This window comes from Leuciscus leuciscus, assembly GCF_965113295.1.
Source record: "Leuciscus leuciscus genome assembly, chromosome: 23".
Classification (NCBI taxonomy): Eukaryota; Metazoa; Chordata; class Actinopteri; order Cypriniformes; family Leuciscidae; genus Leuciscus; species Leuciscus leuciscus.
The window spans coordinates 3,215,199-3,233,805 of NC_138747.1; the positions used below are offsets into that span (position 1 = coordinate 3,215,199).

Sequence of the window (18,607 nt, forward strand, 5' to 3'; positions counted from 1 at the left end):
CCCTGCCTGTGTTTAATATGTTTATTTATTTGTATTATTTATTTATTGTGCTTGTTGTAGGCTACTTATTGAAAAAATGTGGCATATTGACAAAATGAGGTGTTTTCTACTGTACATAGGCTAATGTTAAAAATTGCATAGGCTACTATAAAAACTGTAAACCTTAAAGTTTCAAAAACTATCTTCATAGACTAATAAGCGATTTCCCTGACGTCATCGTCAGAAATAAGAGAAAGAAGCTGTTAAAATCTACTGTCTAGTACATAAGAAATATGTCTTCTAATACTGTAATATTTCACTTGTGCTGCGCCCCCTGCTGGTAGTGCAGAAGTGATCTGATTAATATTCATGATGTAGCAGCGATCACCACTAGTCGGCGCTGTGATCTGATTAATATTCACGATGTAGCAGCGAGCACCAGTAGTTGGCGCTGTGATCTGATTAATATTCATGATGTAGCAGCGAACACCACTAGTCGGCGCTGTGATCTGATTAATATTCATGATGTAGCAGCGAGCACCAGTAGTTGGCGCTGTGATCTGATTAATATTCATGATGTGGCAGCGAGCACCACTAGTCGGCGCTGTGATCTGATTAATATTCATGATGTGGCAGTGAGCACCACTAGTCGGCGCTGTGATTCCTCACTGTTCGACAAGCGCTGGAAGATCAGCAGGCGAAGAAGAAAACAACGTGAGCACCATGCCGAAATCCAAGAGAGACAAGAAGGGTATGAATTTAATGTTTTATCACTTACTATTAATCAACTTTACACACCATAGATTGCAATGAATCGATCTTTAGTTCGTGGTGTGGTTTAAGAGCTGAACGTATTAACGTTATAATTGGCACAGTACTAAAATAAATGTTACTTGTTTCTCATGTACTTCAGTGCGTGTGTTTAAACTGTAATCTATATTAATACTGTCATTTATTGAGGTTATTATTGAAGCAGCTGGGTGTGTTTGAATGTGTTAATGTCATTATCGTTAATAGTGGCTTTATTTTCTAACAGTTTCTTTAACCAAAACAACCAAGAAGGGCTTGGAATCCAAACAGAACTTGATTGAAGAGGTTAGTATGACGTTTCATTGCTCTTTTGGGTGATCCTACCAGTATTTACCATGGTAATACCAGATGATCCTGTTATCCATCATGTTTTGAGATGTTGAAACTTCAATGGAGAAAGAAAATCTGACATTATAAATAGTCACATCATTAATGCCACTCATTTTGCATCCAGATTTGATGAGTGTTATAGCTTTATGATTTTTCCTTTTCTCTCCTGATCAGCTGCGGAAATGTGCAGATATCTACAGATACGTGTTTGTGTTCTCAGTCGAGAACATGAGAAACAACAAACTGAAAGACATCAGGACGGCCTGGAAACACAGCCGGTACACACACACACACACACACACACACACACACACACACACACACACACACACACACTCACACACTCTGTCACTCACTCTGTCACTCACTCACATACTCACTCACAGTTACACACACATTCTCTCTCACATACTGTCACTTACTCACATACTCACTCACAGTTACACACACACACACACACACACACACACACACACACACACACACACACACACACACACACACACACACACACACACACTCTCTCACATACTGTCATTTACTCACATACTCACACACACACACACACTCTCTCTCACTCACATTCTCACTCACACACATTTGCGCATACACACACACACACACACACACACACACACACACACACACTCTCTCACTTTCTCACACACACACACACACACACTCTCTCTCACATACTGTCACTCACTCACATACTCGCAGTTGCACACACACTCTCTCACATACACAAACTCACTCACTCACTCATTCACTCACTCACACACACTTACACACACTCTCTCACTTTCTCTTACTCACTCACTCGCATACGCATACACACACACACACATATCAGGTTAATAATATTTTGGCCTAACCCAATCCATACCCATCACAGAAACATGTGTGAAACACTAGATTAAAATAAAAACATGTTTTGTCTGATTTATAACCCTTTTAAACTATTATAGACCAGTAAAATGTCTTCACTAGTTTGTTTTCAGAATATTTCACTGTGTAAGTGAGGACATTTGACCCTCACAAGTATAGCTAAACCTGTACACACACACACACACTCTTCATGCTGATGTACTCTGCTTTATTTAAAAGAGATTAATGTTGATTTGGGGTTTTGTGTTTCAGGTTCTTCTTCGGTAAGAACAAAGTCATGATGATTGCGCTGGGTAAAGGACCGACTGACGAATACAAAGATAATCTGCATAAAGTATGTCAGTGCACGTCATCAATGATTTCATTGATACATGATGAATGTTTACACAAATTTTATGATTTTATTTTCTACTTCATTGGCTTACTCTGGCTGATATACAGTATATAACTGACTGAATACTGTGGTTTGTTGTACAGCTGAGCAGGTTTCTCAGAGGTGAAGTCGGTGTTTTATTCACAAACAAAACCAAAGACGAGGTGCAAGAGTAAGTAATGAACCTCAAGACACCAGTTCATAAGCTTTGAGGATCTTAAATGAAACTCAGTGTTTGGTTATAATTCAGGAGTCTTGTGCATAAACTGCTTCTTGATGAATTCAAAACTAGATGGACTAGAAACTACATGCACTTACTATAGGGTTAGGGTTTGGTTGAGGGTTAGTTGCATGTAATTATGCATAATTTACTGTTATTAAGTACATGCAACATATGTAACAAGGACACTGTAAAATAAAGTGTTACCATGAATTCTAATAAAATCTCATGTATTCTTCTTTTCATTCCATGTTTGTTCTCCCGCACAGATATTTCAGTGAGTTTAAAGAGATGGATTACGCTCGAGCGGGAAGCGTAGCGACCATGGCAGTGACGCTGGACGAGGGTCCGCTAGAACAGTTCCCACACTCGATGGAGCCTCAGCTCAGACAGCTCGGCCTTCCCACGGCTCTGAAGAAAGGTAAACCATTCCTTCACTGGAGAAAAGCATTCGTATGAGGTTTTCTGATTCATACTCATTATTGCAATGTTTTCTGTATAACAAGACAGAATGCATTAATATATATAAGAAAAGAAACCGTAACTGAAATCTGAAATGGTCTATTATCAGTGAAGCATAAGTGTACTTGAAATTGCATTGGACAAAAAGTAGTGCGCACTAACATATCGATCCATGTGCAGGTGTGGTGACGCTGATCAAGGACTTTGAAGTGTGTAAAGAGGGAGACACACTCACACCCGAACAGGCTCGAATTCTGGTGAGTTTGTGACATTAATACACTGCTAAAAATCCTGTTCTTAACTTTTTTTGTTCAGAATTAACTTAAAGTAGTTCACTTAAAAATGAAAATTCTGTAATTTACTCTCCCTCAAGTTGTTTCAAACCTGTATGAGTTTCTTTCTTCTGTTGAACACAAAAGAAGATATTTTGAAGCATGTTGATGGATCCCATTGACTTCCATAGTAGGAAAAAAAATACTATGGAAGTCAACTATTTTTAAGCTGTAATTACTTGCACAGTTTTGCTTCTCAATATTTATTTTTAGATATTTTAGCTAGAAAACAGGACAAAAAGACTAAATTAAAACTTAGTCAATTTTGAAATGCATTTATTGCTGGATGGTTTATTCACAAATATCACATCTCTTTATTTGGATTGAAAGGCATAAAAAAAAAATCCTTTTATGTCATTTTGGAAGTTTGTTTCTGCTATGGAATAAAAAATAAAACAGGTAATCGCAAAGTAAATGAAAGGGAAAAGTCTGAATTGTGAGATCGTGAAGTCGCAATTATCTTTTTTTTTTTTTTTTTGTGATAAGCTTCCGTATGTCCCAAACTAATCGGGATTCAATCTTGAATTCTTAATAACATTATTCTATTTTTGGCCTTTCAAATCAGAAACTCTTTGGAAACGAGATGGCGGAGTTCAAACTGTCGATTAAGTGCATGTGGAATTCAGAATCCGGGGAGTTCGAGAAGCTGACGGATGGAGACGTCGAGGAGACCAGGAAAGAGAAAGCGGATGAAGACTCAGAGGAAGGAGAAGGGAGCGAATAAAACCTGGACTTTTTTGCCATGAACATTTGTTTGTTTTGATCCAACATTAATCTGTACAATGTTTTTATTGAGTGTTCTTTCAGTCATCTGCACACTGTTTGTTTCAAAAATACTGGAATATAAGGTTCTGTATGACTGTACTGAACAGAGAGAACGGGACTGAGGCAAACCAGTGATCTGTGTTATTCTTACTGTTAAATATAAGTTATTTAGCAAATTTATGGCAAGAAGAAAACAACGCAGTGATCCATCAAGATGCCAATATTGCATTCCTTTTATTGCATTCTCATGTGAACGTGGGGAATGTAATACATTAAGTGCTGGTGAGCTCAGAAAGAGGTCTTTGTGTCATTGTGTTTATTAGGAAGCAGGTCCACAATTTATCACTGTTTTATCACTTGAACAGAAAAATAAAGCGATTTCTGTATTAGTTCTTCTAAATCAGGCTTCATGTTTTCTCTAATGGTCACGGGCTGTCTAGCGGAAGTAGTTGGGACACTCGTGGGCCACTAAATCCCAGGCGTGTTTGAAAGCGTCCACGACTTCCTGTTTCAGAGGACCTTCTGCTGCTGCCGTCAGGTTCTCCCGCAGCTGATCCATGCTGGACATCCCGATGATCACCCCATCACCCTCATCCCCCTGTAAACACATGAAATATCTCCATTTAATTCCATTGTGAGTTGAGTAAACTTAGGAAATCGAGTTTACATTTGCTGTGGTCATGATGCTAGTCAAACAAACTAATGCATTATGACAGATTACAAAACTTTTTTTTGGGACTTTATATATTAAGTGTCTTTAACTTATGTAATAATTACATTAAATTTAATAATTTGATACAATGCACTAATTAAAAAAATGGTTGCACTTTATTTTAAGGTGACGTAGTTGCATCATACTTAAATCAGTAATATTAATTAACTACATGCACTTACTACAGGTTTAGGGTTACACTTTATTTTAAGGTGTCATTGTTAGTGTAATTATATATTTAAGTACTGAGTAATATTAAGCAAATACATGTACTTACTATAGGGTTAGGGTAGGATTTGGATTAGGGTTAGTTGCATGTAATTATGCATAATTTACTGTTATTACTATAGTAAGTATATGTAGTAATGTGTAACTATATCACCTTAAAATAAAGCGTTACCTAAAAGATACCTGCATGTAATTACTGATCTATATGACCCTTCATCACACTTATGACCATACAACAAAACCTGTCCCTAAATGTACCCGTATCCCACCACAAAAGTGTTTTGCAATACACATTTTGACCACATTTTACTGACCAATTTATTATTTTTTTTTTTTTGTATGTATGTAGTAGTTTAATACACTTAATATAAATTGGGACCCTTGATCTTATGTGGACTTGGACAGAATTACCAAATTTTAGAGAAAGTAAAATCTTGTATTAATAGACGGTAATCAGGTAAGATGACATATTTAATTTAATGCGGATAAACGAGGGATAGACGTGCAATCTTTACAGCGGCACACACTGTGTAAAGACCTAGATCATGTAATTCTCACAACTTTCAATCAATATGTTAATATTAAATTGAACGCACTGTATTCTCTCCCTCACAGCCAGTTTTCATTCGTGTCAAGGATGTAATATGGCACTACCCTGATTAAGGTCTATTACAAGGGGCTTTCAAAGACTCTGCAAACATCCTCAATAATACAATGTATCAAAATGTGCATGATATGGTTTCATGATGTCTCCCACCTTCAGATGAGAGTGATGATACATCCAGCGAATAGCAGCTGATGTGAGAGTGGGTTTCTCTGAGCCGTACGCTTCTTCCAGAGCCTTCTGTACGCCGTCGATGCCTTGGAAGCTACTCTCCTTCCAGTATCTGAAACACACATCGTGCCCCGCAAACATGAAACATTGATCACATTTAAAGGGGTGGTTGATTATGATTTGACTTTTCTAACTGTAGTTAGTGTGTAATGTTGCTGTTTGAGGATAAACAACATCTGCAAAGTTACAACGCTCAAAGTTCAAAGCAAAGGGAGAGATTTATATTTGCTTTTAAAGAAATTGCTTTTTAAGAACTACAACAAACGGCTGGTAGAGACTACACCACATTCCTCCCGGGTTAGTGACATCACCAACCCTAGAATTTACATAAACCCCGCCCCCTGAACACTATTTATAGATTATCAAGACAGAATATGCTAATCAATGACTAGAAGATAACTACACATCAGCTACATAAATTCACCAACTAACCATTCAGAAATGTCCTGTTGCTTCTACATGTTGTCACTTCTTCTTGAGTCTCTCCATCATTGTCTGAATCCGGTTTGAACATAAAAGGCTAAAAGTTTTTGAAATGTTCAGTGCATGTGTGTGTGAGTGCAAGCTGTTGAAGCTCCGCCCCCTGTGCCGGGAGCAGCAGCTCATTTGCATTTAAAGGGACAGACACAAAACGGTGTGTTTTTGCTCACCCTCAAAAAGTGACTATTTTAACATGCTATATAAAAATATCTGTGGGGTATTTTGAGCTAAAACTTCACACACACACTCTGGGGACATCAAAGACTTATTTTACATCTTGTGAAAATGGTATTATACCACCCCTTTAATAATAGGAAAGTCTTTCTGCCCAACTAACTTAGATCTAGAGATTGAGCTCACACAGGATTGAATAAACATGAATCACTGAGTGAGTTATGATGATAATGCACCTGTCCCTGTAAGCTCCAGCCCAACTGTTCCCGAAGAAGCGACCCGCGGGCTGAGTGCCGTCTTTATCTTCATAGTGATATTTCCCCGTGAGGAGTCCACCTGTGAGAGGAGCAGAGTCAAAAGTGCTCCAGATCAAATATGACACATGCAACGTGTGAAGAAATGCATTATAAAGTCAAGTGACAATTCCCTGGATTTAACTTGCGCTTAGTTTATATTTTTGCGATCATTTCCAATCAAATTACGCAAAAAGTGTGCAAAAACCATATAATGCTAGCTAGGAAAGGAGTATTGACAAGACTAGAGTTGATCTCATATCTCATTCCAAAAATGTTTAAAATGTCAATTACAGTGCAGAATAAGTGGTGATTTGAGAGCTTAGGGATAGAAATGAAATTTGTGGGTTAAAAAAGAGACAGACAGACAGACAGATAGATAGATAGATAGATAGACAGACAGACAGACAGACAGACAGATAGACAGACAGACAGACAGACAGACAGACAGACAGATAGATAGATGAATAGATAGATAGATAGATAGATAGATAGATAGATAGACAGACAGACAGACAGACAGACAGACAGACAGACAGACAGATAGATAGATGAATAGATAGATAGATAGATAGATAGATAGATAGATAGATAGATAGACAGACAGACAGACAGACAGACAGACAGACAGACAGATAGATAGATAGATAGATAGATAGATAGATAGATAGATAGATAGATAGATAGATAGATAGATAGATAGATAGATAGATAGATAGAGAGATAGATAGATAGATAGATAGATAGATAGATAGATAGATAGATAGATAGATAGATAGATAGATAGATAGATAGATATGCGTGTTGACTTTTGGTCTAATATTCATTAGGAACCGATTTATTGTGTTTGCAAGTATATTTAAAGCAATATTAAACGCATTACCTGCCAGGGGATTGTATGCATAGAAGCGGATGCCAAAGTATCTTAAACACGGCAGTAGCTCAGTCTCCACCTGTCGTGTGGTTGCATTATACATGCCCTTCAGAAGAAAACACCAACGCTGATCATTCTGAAGTAATACTCAATAGCTCAATAGCAGTACCTTAGTTCTGTACTAGTCCTTATACATAGACTGACATAAATCTATCCACTTACTTGATATACAGTAGGAATCACCCAGTTATTATGTTTGCAGATGCTGCAGATTTCCGCCACTTCCCATGATGCATAGTTTGATAAGCCCAGCTCTTTGAATTTGCCCTAAACATCAACACACAGCTTAGTTTAGTAAAGGCCTCTGTTTATGTGATGTTGAGTTGTGTCATTCTGAAGGCTTTTGTTTTCTAAAAACAAAAAGAAATCTAGGTCAGATCAATAACTCGCCTGATTGTCAGACATTTATCAGAGTACAAACACTAGATCTCTTGAGTTGTACTGTAGAAGTGTGTGTGTAACGCACCTGCTGATGGAGCCGGTTGCAGGCCTCGAGTGTGTGTTGGACGGGGTTCTGGTGGTCCGGCGCGTGCAGGTAAAAGATGTCCACACACTGTGTGCGCAGCCTCTTCAGAGACGTGTCCAGCTGATTCACCACACTCTCCGGTCTCAGTGTTTTCCCCTCCCAGGGGTTCGCTTTAGTCGCGATTCGAACTGATCAAAATATACTCGCTTTTAGATTATGTGACCATACAGGAATAATAATCACAGGCATGAGTGAAAATATAATTGCATATATTATTATTATTATTTTAAATACCTTATTTTGTATTGTTTCTTGTAATTTTTAATCCATTTTTTCTTGTCTTGTTTGACATGTTTAATATTATTGGTCTCTGAATTAAAATAATAATAATAATAACACATAATACATTTAAATACTAAATAATTAAATAAATGATAATGAAACAATGAATAATTACAATAAACAACAATAATATAATAATAAATTAATAACAAATGATAAATACAAAACATCAATTCATTTATAATTAAAAATGTTAGCATTAAAATAAACAATAACTTAAAATAGTATGTTATTTTAAGGAAAATGTGTTTTTTGTAAACAAACAAACAAACAAAAAACAACAACCCTGAGAATATTAATTATTTTATTTTGGGAGTGTCCTCCAAAGATATTTTTTTTGGACTTGAACTTTTAAAAATGATTTACAAAAATAAAAGCTTAATTTTGTCTTTTTTATTTTTATTTATTTTTATTTGATGGTCATAAAGATCTTGTGTTTTTATTTGATTTTGTTCGTTATTTTATTAATGAAGTTAAATGGAATCAAAGAGTGCCAATTTTTGAAAAACTGATAGGCTATTAAAATATTTGAAAACAATATCTAAAAGTAAAAAATTAAAATCAATACGACCTAAACAGCTGTTTACTATGCACAGTATTTTAGTATTTTTATGTGAATATTTTCTTATATATATTTAATATGTTTAGTTCTAAAAAAAATACCTCTCCGATCTTACAAATAAACATGTCACGTGCCATGTGTGTCATGTGATCTACATCTGCAGTGATCACTACACAGTGCACACTGCTGAGGAATCTCTGTACCTGTTGTAGGGAGCTTCATGTCTCCTATGATGGTCTCCGCCTGTCCGTCATTGTACATGAACGCAGTGTCCAGCTCATCGTGCCCGCGCTTTAAGAACTCCTGCACCATCTGCGCGCTCGTGTGCGCGTCCGCGCGTCCACCAAACGCCATGGACCCCAGCAGAGTGACGGGGAGTTTGGACTGAGACATGTTGCGGAGTTGGTTAAAGTGTAATGTTTGTTCTTGAATTGTACGGATCCCGAGGCGAACTCCACTCAGCCCTCTTATGGCAGCAAAGTTCATCATAGTAAATTTCCTGTAATGTGGAAAGCACTACCAGGGCGAAGGACGCGCGTGGACTGAGGGACTGTGGGGAAAGTGCCCGATCTGTGTCGAAACGTAGAGGAATGCATGCAATTGGTCAACATAAGGAGGTGGACATTTGAAAGTTCAAAGGTCATTTGCATTACTCCTTTGGTCAAAATAACGATGTGGTTTTTCAAATATCACTTACCATTATTTTAAGCACATGAAACTCCCATTGTATCCTGAAGATGTCAGCAGAATACAAATAACAGCAGCGACCAAAAACGTGATTTCCTTTGGTCAGCATCAAAATTTTGGCTAAACTTGATGGGGAAATGATATATTTAAGTGTGAAACTAAAATCAGTTACAACTTTATTTTAAGGTGTCTTTGTTACAGTGCAATTATACATTTAAGAACTGAGTAATATTAATTAACTACATGCACTTATAGGGTTAGTATTAGGTTAGGTTTGGTTTAGGGTTAGTTGCATGTAATAATGCATAATTTATAGTAATTAATTTAGAAACTACATGTGTAACAAGGACACTGTAAAAAAAGTAAGTGTTACCCTAATTTTTCACTATTAAAATTAGCATTATTTCATTTGAACAGTCCTGTTGTGCAGTGATTCTCACCCAGGGGACATCAGCAAACTTTATGGTCAAATAATAGTAACATTTCTATATTCATGAAGTGAAGTCGTGACAGTTGTGTGAGAAATGTTATGGAAATCTCTTAGGATGCATTATGCAGATGTATTCTTTCTTGACATTTTAGGAATGTTAATGTTTTGTTCCACAGTGTAATAAGTATTTATCCCACTTTTAATGAATTCTGTTAAACAATAATATTCCTGGAGTGACACGTCCACATGTCCTCAGAATACAGCAGATGTTTTCATAGGTGTGTTTTAGCGTGTAAAGCACATTCTGATCATGGCAGAGGCGTTGAACCCGGTTGGCATTGACCCCTAGAGGAGGATCCGTGCTGCTAGGGAATGTTTTCCGGGTTCTGCTGTGCCAGATTCCCTGATCCCAGCGCTGACCTCACGTCTGTGACCCATCATCCTCTGCTCTCAGCTGTGGCTCGGCGACCCCTCGACAGTCCTGTCCTGGGAGAGAATAACTTCTGATGTCACGTGGTGAAGGTTCTGCTTTTAGTGTAAGATAAATATATAAAGTGGCACTCCAAAAAGTTTTTTATTATTAATGAAAAAATATAGCAATTATTATGCTAATAATAGAAATAGCAGAAAAATTTTAGGAAAGGTTGAAGTGGAAATGTTGTTTATCATTAAATAACAATTTTAGAATTGCCTTTCGAATAACTTAATATGTACAGAAATAATTTTATTATAACTTTATTTGCAAATAAAAAAAATGGTAAATATGCTCTCAGACTTATAATCCATAATATCTCCATTGCTTTACATTAGAAGCTGTTCCTCAGTAGTGTAAAGATTGCATAGTGACCTTCATGTGACTCTGAAATCTGTCTAATGAAGTGTTTCCTCTGAATTAGGCACTTTGAAGTGTCGCAGTAAATCAAGCTGAAGTAAGAGATCCTGAAGGAGGTCAGTCAGCTCTTCAGCTCTTCTGCTGCTTTAGGTTGTTCCCGTATTTGTCCTGTTCTTCTCAAAGGACATTCCCTTCACTGCTCCTACAGGAAGAGCGAGTGTCCTGAGGGCATTTGGATCTCAGCTGGTGTGTGAGGTGGATCTGAGAGTTTTCTCCTTCTGTCAGTCCTCTCCAGAGCGCGGATTAATATGGACTCAGATTAGTTTGTTTGAACATTTTAAGTGTGTTATTTAGGTGCAGGACTCAATCAGAACAGCGTATGAGGATGGATATGTTATTTTATTCTTTAATCATTCTAATTCATGGAATTAATGCAGCATCCCGTTCTGGAAAAGACTTGATGCCGCACATGTGAGTAACTGTCTTGGAGATCAGTTGCGCGCGCTTCTAGATTATCATTAGGCTACTGCTTAACTTTGAATACCACCATAAATAATGTATTTAATGAACGAATATATTTCTCATGTTCGTGCTTATATTATATCACTTTTACGTTATTGTAATTAAATTTGTATTAAAATTGAAGACTCGCTTTGACGCGTAGCTGTTTACGCGTATTAATTAAACACGTGGGATACTGTGAGTGTCAATCCAGCTAACAGGGAACTTCCAACGTTCTGCTAAGGTTCTTTCAATGTTATGAGCAAACATTATTCCAGTAGCATTAATAGAACATTCGTTTAAAGTTGTCTGGTCTTTATTTACGCTCTATAATAACAAACATGCAATTTGTACGATCGTTCATGGAACGCTTATTTTCTAAAACATTTTAAAACGTTATTACGTACTACTTGTTTTAGAACGTTTAGAGAACTTTCAAATGGAACGTTTCCATGATGTTTGCAAAAATTGAACGTTTTGATTGTTCAGAGAACTTTCAGAAATAATGTTTTCATGGCAACCATAGTAAACGGGGAAACCCATTGAGTTGCCTACAAAGACAGCAAAACATGCCCCAGTTTTGATGCAGAACTGGTTCGCATTAATAAGATGCAGTGTCCATCTTTTTAGTACCAGTTAAGTGCATTTCTCTCCCTTTAATTGCGCCATGCATTAATATGAGTGATAAACAAAAAAAAATAACACGGCAAAGGACAGTTTCACTTCTCTGACAAAAATCTAGTGCAATAATTCCACACATGAAAATAATCGCCTGGAGGTTCAACTGTGAACTGACTCGTGGAGATCAGTCTATCTTTGAGGAAATAGAACATTTTTACAGAGTGACTAATATATCAGTCTGGGAACTTAAGATGTAAATCATGCGTAGCTTGTCATCTGTCCGTGCAGAGATGATTAAAATGATTTACTGGCTTTTTCTCATTATTTTAATGATCACTATTGCTCAATAGTGACATGGAGTGTCTAAGTAACTGATGGTCTTACAACTTGTTCCCCTGTCAAATTCATTACAGTTTATTAAAACTGCATGATTCCAGCTGACTGAACATGCAGGTAAATGTGTGTGTGTGTTTTATCTCCAGGCCAAATGTGTGTGCAGAGAAGGAGGTGAAGCTTGTGGCCCAGATGCAGCCGTGTGTCCAGACCTTCACACGGATGGTTAAAGCCTGGAAACAAGGATGCCAGGGACAATCCTGGTGCATGGGCTACGAGAGGAGGTGGGACTGATATTCACACACCAAAAACATTGATTTATGTGAACATAAACATCATGTCTGATCAATCAACCGTACAACCATTGCAATTTCTGTGCTATATAGCATGCATATGATGTGTATGCAAGTTTTCCACATGCATGCATATTCAGATGACTCTCTACAGCTGGGTGCTGTATCCCACAATGCAATGTGCTCAACTTTGCCTTTTCATTTACAGTGTGATGAATGAACCACAATCTGTTTTTGATTTTGCTGCAAAAAGGGATTTCTTTTATTGCAAAACCACCTGAATTAAAAATGTGAAAAAAGCATTTCTGACATGCACTACACTGTTTCACGCACTATAAAAAAAATAGTATGAGGTATAAACCACACGCTGTGCCGTATGCGTTTGTTCAAGTCCGTTTCCCTTATTAGGCAATAGTAATGGTGATGCTGCCTTACCAAGCATGACTAACTGTGCTCCTGAAGCGTCTAAAAAGTGTATTTTGTTCTCATGCTTTACAGTATCTTTGTTCTCTAATCAGACTCTTTTAAGTGTAAGGTGTAGTCAAGCTCTTGACGAAAGCAGCAATTTGAAAGGCATCTCCAGAGGCTCTCGCATACCTGCAAGATAGAAGGCAAACGCCCTGAATTCGCGCTCTGACAGCCCTGTGTTCCTCGCACTGGCTCGCTTTCCTCCGTATACTTAGCAAGTACGAGACCCAGGCCCTGCAATTAGATGCGTTAAACAAAGAGCGCAGGGTTACGATTCTGCAGGACTCTAAACTACAGGGAGCGAGAAACCCTTGCAGAAAGCATCATTAAAGGCTGGATGAGAGAGAAGCGTTGCTGATTACAGAGCTCATATGTTTGTGTTTTCACACATCATCCACAAGCATCATCTCTCTCATTCACAATGAAAGGCCTTTATTAGCTCGGAGAGAGCGCTGATAAACACTAAAAGTGGCTGATGACAGACTAACAGAATGTGTATACTCATAAAGAATGTTTAAGGGGCTTAATCTTTACCTGTGTGCTAAATGGAAAAATAAATGAAACTATGCATATCCATGCACATGTCTTATTTTTCTTTTTCTTAGACTGGTTTCTTTTATGGCTCATGTATTGTACAAGAAATACGTTTTTGTGCCCTTCAATTTACATTTTTTGTGCAATTTGAAGATGATTGCTGCTCTAGTTTATCTGTGTCAGTTGCACATGGTGTGCAATCTAAGATACATGCTGAGTATATATGTGAATATATAGTGCATATCGACTTTTTGACCTCAAAGTGTGTTTTATACAGTTGATTGTACCATCCAGTGTTTGTCTGACAGAAAGTCATTTTTTTGCACCAGTAGAGTGTGTGAGACTATATAAAACAATAAAGATGCTAAAGAGTTCTTCCTCTCTCCGGTTCTCCACAGAACGGCTTACTACACTGCATATAGACAGGTGTATCGACAGGAACACCAGACGGTTTACAAGTGTTGCTCAGGATGGTCCCAGCTCAACGGGGAGGCCGGATGCCTGTATCGTAAGTCTCCTTTAAATCTCATGGGATGTAAAATCACAGTATGTACTGATTGAACAATGAGGCATGTGTACATCAGTGACAGAAATCCATATTTATGCTGATTTTTTTTGAGGCAGTGAATTATAGAGATTTTTAAAGGTTGAATAACAGGTGGAGTTTTAGGCTCCAGGTGATTAATGTTACAGAGTGGTGTGAATGTGACCGGATTATAGATCAGAGAATGCTCGAACGTTAACATGAAGGTTTATGTATCTTTCTGCAAGTTTGTAGCTGTTAAACCACGGGAAGGAACTGATCTCACACTCCTTTTATAACGCTAACAAAAGCACAGTGGAATTAGGAAATTAGGGTCGAGATTCGCTCTAATCCTCTTGGCTGTGGGTTCTGTATTGTTTTATGGATTTGGATTTATGTAGAGTCGATGTATTATGGTGAAATTTGCCCAGAAATGTCCTCAAACCTCATGATTTGAGGTATCATCATTTTAGTACAAATTGTGCGGTGCAAATTACACACCATGTTTTAATCCTTAGGTTTGGAGGTTCGTTCAAACGATTGTAATAGTCATGCTGGCCTCAGCAACAAAGCACTGATCTCACTTTGTCTGAATTTGTTTTACTTTCTAAAGCCAAAAGTCCCGGTCAGTAATTGGATTTCACCAGCTCGTCCCGTCTGCTGTCTGCTCTGGGTGGGGTCTCGTAATTTTCATTGTTCTGGTTACAAAAGAGCTTCTCTAATAGTTTTGGAAGCGAGAGACTCTGGTTTGTCTTTTTTTGTGCCTAAATGGAGCAGATGGGAATCCTTTGATAGGATTTATAGGATGGTCGTAGTCTACACACCCTGAAGAAGAGTAGCCTATAGCTGTGGACCCTTAAGGCCCTGTTATACTCACAACTGAGCTTTTTGGGGGTAAAAAGAAGTTCAAAATACCTTTGCAGAGGTTTACTGTTAGCGATCATTCAGGAGAGGTGTTTAGATGAAGATGTTTATATGCATCTGATCTAAGTCCTGGTTTACACCTGGTACTAAGATGGATTTTGGTTGATCGGATCACAAGTAAACGAGGCAGACACATTCCCGTTTACTCCTGGTGTTTTAATCAATCTCTTTTGTCCACTTTCGCCCACTTCTGTCCTGATTTCTTCGAGGGGTGGGTCTATAGGTGGATAGACATATGGTCTATGGGTAAATGTATGTTTTTTTTTCCCGATCTTTTGACCTAATGGACGAAATAAGCTCACGCAATTTACATATGAACGCACCCGGAGACGACGGAAAAACATACAGAGAGCATCAGCTTTAGTTTCTGCTCTGACCGCCGCAAGACCAGCCGAACGCTGTGAGTGTGTGTTAGAGATCAGGAATGGTGAGCATGTTTTTCACTAACTCATTTGGCATGCATGAGTATGAGGTTGAGAGAGTTAGAAGTACAGTCCGTTCAGCTAGAGTTTTGTGCACGACATGTTCAATGTTTTGTCGACTTGATGATCCTCGTTTTCATTGTCAAATCAAAGCTGGCGTCAAAGGTCTGCTGGATCTGTTGTTCTCATTTGGATAGAGAATTAAGGTTCCCAGAAGTGGTTTTGAGACTCAGGGTCACATTCGGTTAAAACAGTTCCTCGTACCCAAAACCCCCCCGAACTAAATCCTTCTCTAAAATCAAGTTAATCAAGTTAACATCCACTGATGGTTTTCATGCCGGACTCGTGGCGGCTCGAGTGGTCTCATGCCAGAATGACTGACAGTCGCATAACAGTTTATCCCGCAAGTTGTGATATTCTCCGGGGTTTCATTACTAGAGCCGACACAATCCCTCAAAGACGCCTTTGTCTGTCCGAGAAGGTGAAACGACTCATTATACCTTGCGAGATTTAGGCCTCGTCCCTGATCCAGCTTTGGTTTGTTTTTAAACACGCTCAGCATGCATTCCTCTACACACCGCTTAACGTCTTTTCCTCTTCTGTGGAGGTATCTGTGGTCTTCAAACTGCACGCTTGGCTTTTATCTCTGCAACTTGAGACCTGGAAGCACTTTAAGAAATGGGACTAAACTAATCACTCCTTTTTCTGAGCCACTGAACATGGACAAAACATGAGTTGATGCTCACACCAGAAATCCCGCCGTCTGACTGGCACACGTACTGGCGTCTGTCTTCACAACCTTTTCGTTCAGCGTGATCCACTGGCCGGCTGGGATGGACCATCGAGAGACGCTGTTAGATTTGTAGTGGCAGTAAAGTGTGTGGTAGTTTGGGTCTTGTTGAGGAGTTGAAAGGTCGTCTCCGAGGTGTTGCCGTCATACTGTGATTTGCTTGACAAAAGGAAGCGTGCAGTGATGCTTTTCTTCACTTAAATGCTAGTTAGTCTAATGTAGCGGTTAGGGCTTTCTTCTTGACTCTGAAGCCTCCAGTCATCCAAGACTTTGAAGGTCTTGAAGATATTTCCGGTACTTTGGCTTTAATGACAAAGCTGACAATTTTTTTTTTTTTTTACAGAAAAGTGGCGATTATATTATAATTTTTAGTGTTATTTGAATATTTATTAGAAATATAATACATTATATTTATGACAATATTTATTTAAAATAAGTAAATAAAATAATAATAAATAATTAAAAATATTAAATTCCATAATTGCAGAAGTTTACACTTTTAATTACCATTGAATTTACAGAAAATAGAAGTGGTAATTTAAATGAGTTTAATTAAATATTTAAATATTATTTTAAATATTAGAAAATATATGTATGCCATTTATATATTCATATATTTATTTAAAATAAGTAAATAAAAGAATGATAAATAATTAAAATAATTACTTTTAAGTTGATGTTCTTTAGGATTTACAACTTTTCTAGTCTTTTGTTTTTAAGCAATTTTTACCCAATAGTACGTTTATTTTTATATTTTCAGTTTTAATTTTTTAATTTTAATTAGTTTTTTAAAAAGCATTTCTAAATAGCTTTGATTCATTTTTTTCATTGATTTTTATTGCTTCAAATTTATTTTATTTAATTGCCAAGTCAACATTAATTTAATTTAATTTAATTTAATTTAATTTAATTTAATTTAATTTAATTTAATTTAATTTAATTTAATTTAATTTAATTTAATTTAATTTAATTTAATTACAAATGTTGACTTGGAAATTAAATAAAATAAATAAAATAAATAAAATAATCAAATTAATTTATAGAATATTGGAGAGCTTGACATAGTTAGAAAAATCTACTGGTTCTCAAATGTTTGGTCTTATGGCCCAGATTTTACACTGTGGTGACCCAATACAGAACCAAAAATTGTTTATTGTACAAAAGCAAACACAAATGCCTTTAAACTCAAACACTAGAATTGGTTAATATGACCATGAACTGCACAGACACAACGTGCAAAATGATTAACCTGACATTGGCTGAGTGGATTTAGTACAACGTAAACAGCAGCAAACACACGCATTACAGTATTTACAGTATGAGTGTCTGGTTTTGAAATGTCAGTTGAATTTTGATGGTTTGATGCTCTTGGGAGCCGATAATTCACTGCATAAAACAAACTATGTTCAGCATACAAACCATATTGTTTATTCTTGTTACAAATGAGCATGTATTTAAAGTAGTCGGCATAGTTGTGTGCTTGTCAAGGATGAGTGCATGTCACGCAACCTGTCAATGTCGGCGTCTGGATAACTTCTACAAAGTGATAATGACTTTGTGCCAGAATACTGCAGCGTTTGATTGGACACATGACCTTTGGCTTCAAAATGGGTGTAATTTCTCCTCTCTTTTAAAAGTTAAAAAGATCTATCCAAACGATGCACAATTATAGTTGCATTTTTAATTATTAGCATTTTGCATTGGTTTTCCCTGCTTGACCTGATTGTCTGCAACCCACCAGATGATTTCTGAGATTAGCATCACTTTGCAGAACTGGAACCCATAGAATAACACACATTAAGGCTGCTTTCGGAGAATTGCTTTGGATTTATTTTGGACAAAGAAATTCTGTTTCTCATTCTAGTCTGTAAAACTTAATCTTGAAGCTAAACTGGGCTCTTTTGGGGTACGCTAACCCTGTTTACCTCTTTGTTTCTCAAGTATACCAATTGACTCAATGACTTTTGATTCTTTTTTTCTGTAGAAGTGCTTTGGTGCTTGAAGCGTGCTTCATGAGACTTCCTTCCACTTTAACAAGACGTGCACTTGAAAATCCTCTTCTTT

General features: G+C 37.2%; 3 protein-coding genes across 5 annotated transcripts in view; 2 read left to right on the plus strand and 1 right to left on the minus strand.

Annotated features, from left to right (window-relative positions):
* The first annotated feature begins 620 nt into the window (after positions 1 to 620).
* On the plus strand, positions 621 to 4,559 carry mrto4 (MRT4 homolog, ribosome maturation factor). Its single transcript, XM_082155993.1, has 8 exons — positions 621 to 730; positions 1,016 to 1,074; positions 1,294 to 1,397; positions 2,260 to 2,341; positions 2,485 to 2,552; positions 2,870 to 3,021; positions 3,243 to 3,319; positions 3,960 to 4,559. Exons 1-8 carry the CDS (start codon positions 703 to 705, stop codon positions 4,116 to 4,118), a joined length of 729 nt encoding a protein of 242 aa, XP_082012119.1. The 5' UTR covers positions 621 to 702; the 3' UTR covers positions 4,119 to 4,559.
* akr7a3 (aldo-keto reductase family 7, member A3 (aflatoxin aldehyde reductase)) lies at positions 4,365 to 9,755 on the minus strand. Its single transcript, XM_082155958.1, has 7 exons — positions 9,389 to 9,755; positions 8,282 to 8,469; positions 7,978 to 8,082; positions 7,765 to 7,861; positions 6,825 to 6,924; positions 5,857 to 5,986; positions 4,365 to 4,757 (listed from the first exon to the last, which is right to left on the minus strand). Exons 1-7 carry the CDS (start codon positions 9,672 to 9,674, stop codon positions 4,596 to 4,598), a joined length of 1,068 nt encoding a protein of 355 aa, XP_082012084.1. The 5' UTR covers positions 9,675 to 9,755; the 3' UTR covers positions 4,365 to 4,595.
* Positions 9,756 to 11,134: 1,379 nt separating this feature from the next.
* Positions 11,135 to 18,607, plus strand: part of megf6b (multiple EGF-like-domains 6b) — a 67,434-nt gene continuing 59,961 nt past the window's right edge. The window contains exons 1-4 of one of the 3 annotated variants that reach the window (XM_082155756.1): positions 11,135 to 11,250; positions 11,343 to 11,605; positions 12,739 to 12,873; positions 14,283 to 14,392. In XM_082155756.1, the coding sequence (XP_082011882.1) occupies positions 11,514 to 11,605; positions 12,739 to 12,873; positions 14,283 to 14,392 (337 nt within the window). In that variant the 5' untranslated portion in view covers positions 11,135 to 11,250; positions 11,343 to 11,513. Of the gene's footprint in view, positions 11,606 to 12,738; positions 12,874 to 14,282; positions 14,393 to 18,607 lie in introns of all 3 variants that reach the window. The other 2 variants (XM_082155755.1, XM_082155757.1) reach the window with 2 other exon arrangements.

Excerpts from the sequence above, each read along its gene's own strand:
- akr7a3 (XM_082155958.1), bottom strand. The coding sequence starts at position 9,674 with ATGATGAACTTTGCTGCCATAAGAGGGCTGAGTGGAGTTCGCCTCGGG. Across the intron at positions 7,862-7,977 it reads TGATTCCTACTGTATATCAA|GGCATGTATAATGCAACCAC; the intron begins GTAAGTGGATAG and ends TTTCTTCTGAAG. Across the intron at positions 4,758-5,856 it reads ATCATCACTCTCATCTGAAG|GGGGATGAGGGTGATGGGGT; the intron begins GTGGGAGACATC and ends ATGTGTTTACAG.
- mrto4 (XM_082155993.1), top strand. The coding sequence starts at position 703 with ATGCCGAAATCCAAGAGAGACAAGAAGG. Across the intron at positions 2,342-2,484 it reads ACAAAGATAATCTGCATAAA|CTGAGCAGGTTTCTCAGAGG; the intron begins GTATGTCAGTGC and ends TTTGTTGTACAG. Across the intron at positions 2,553-2,869 it reads ACCAAAGACGAGGTGCAAGA|ATATTTCAGTGAGTTTAAAG; the intron begins GTAAGTAATGAA and ends TCTCCCGCACAG.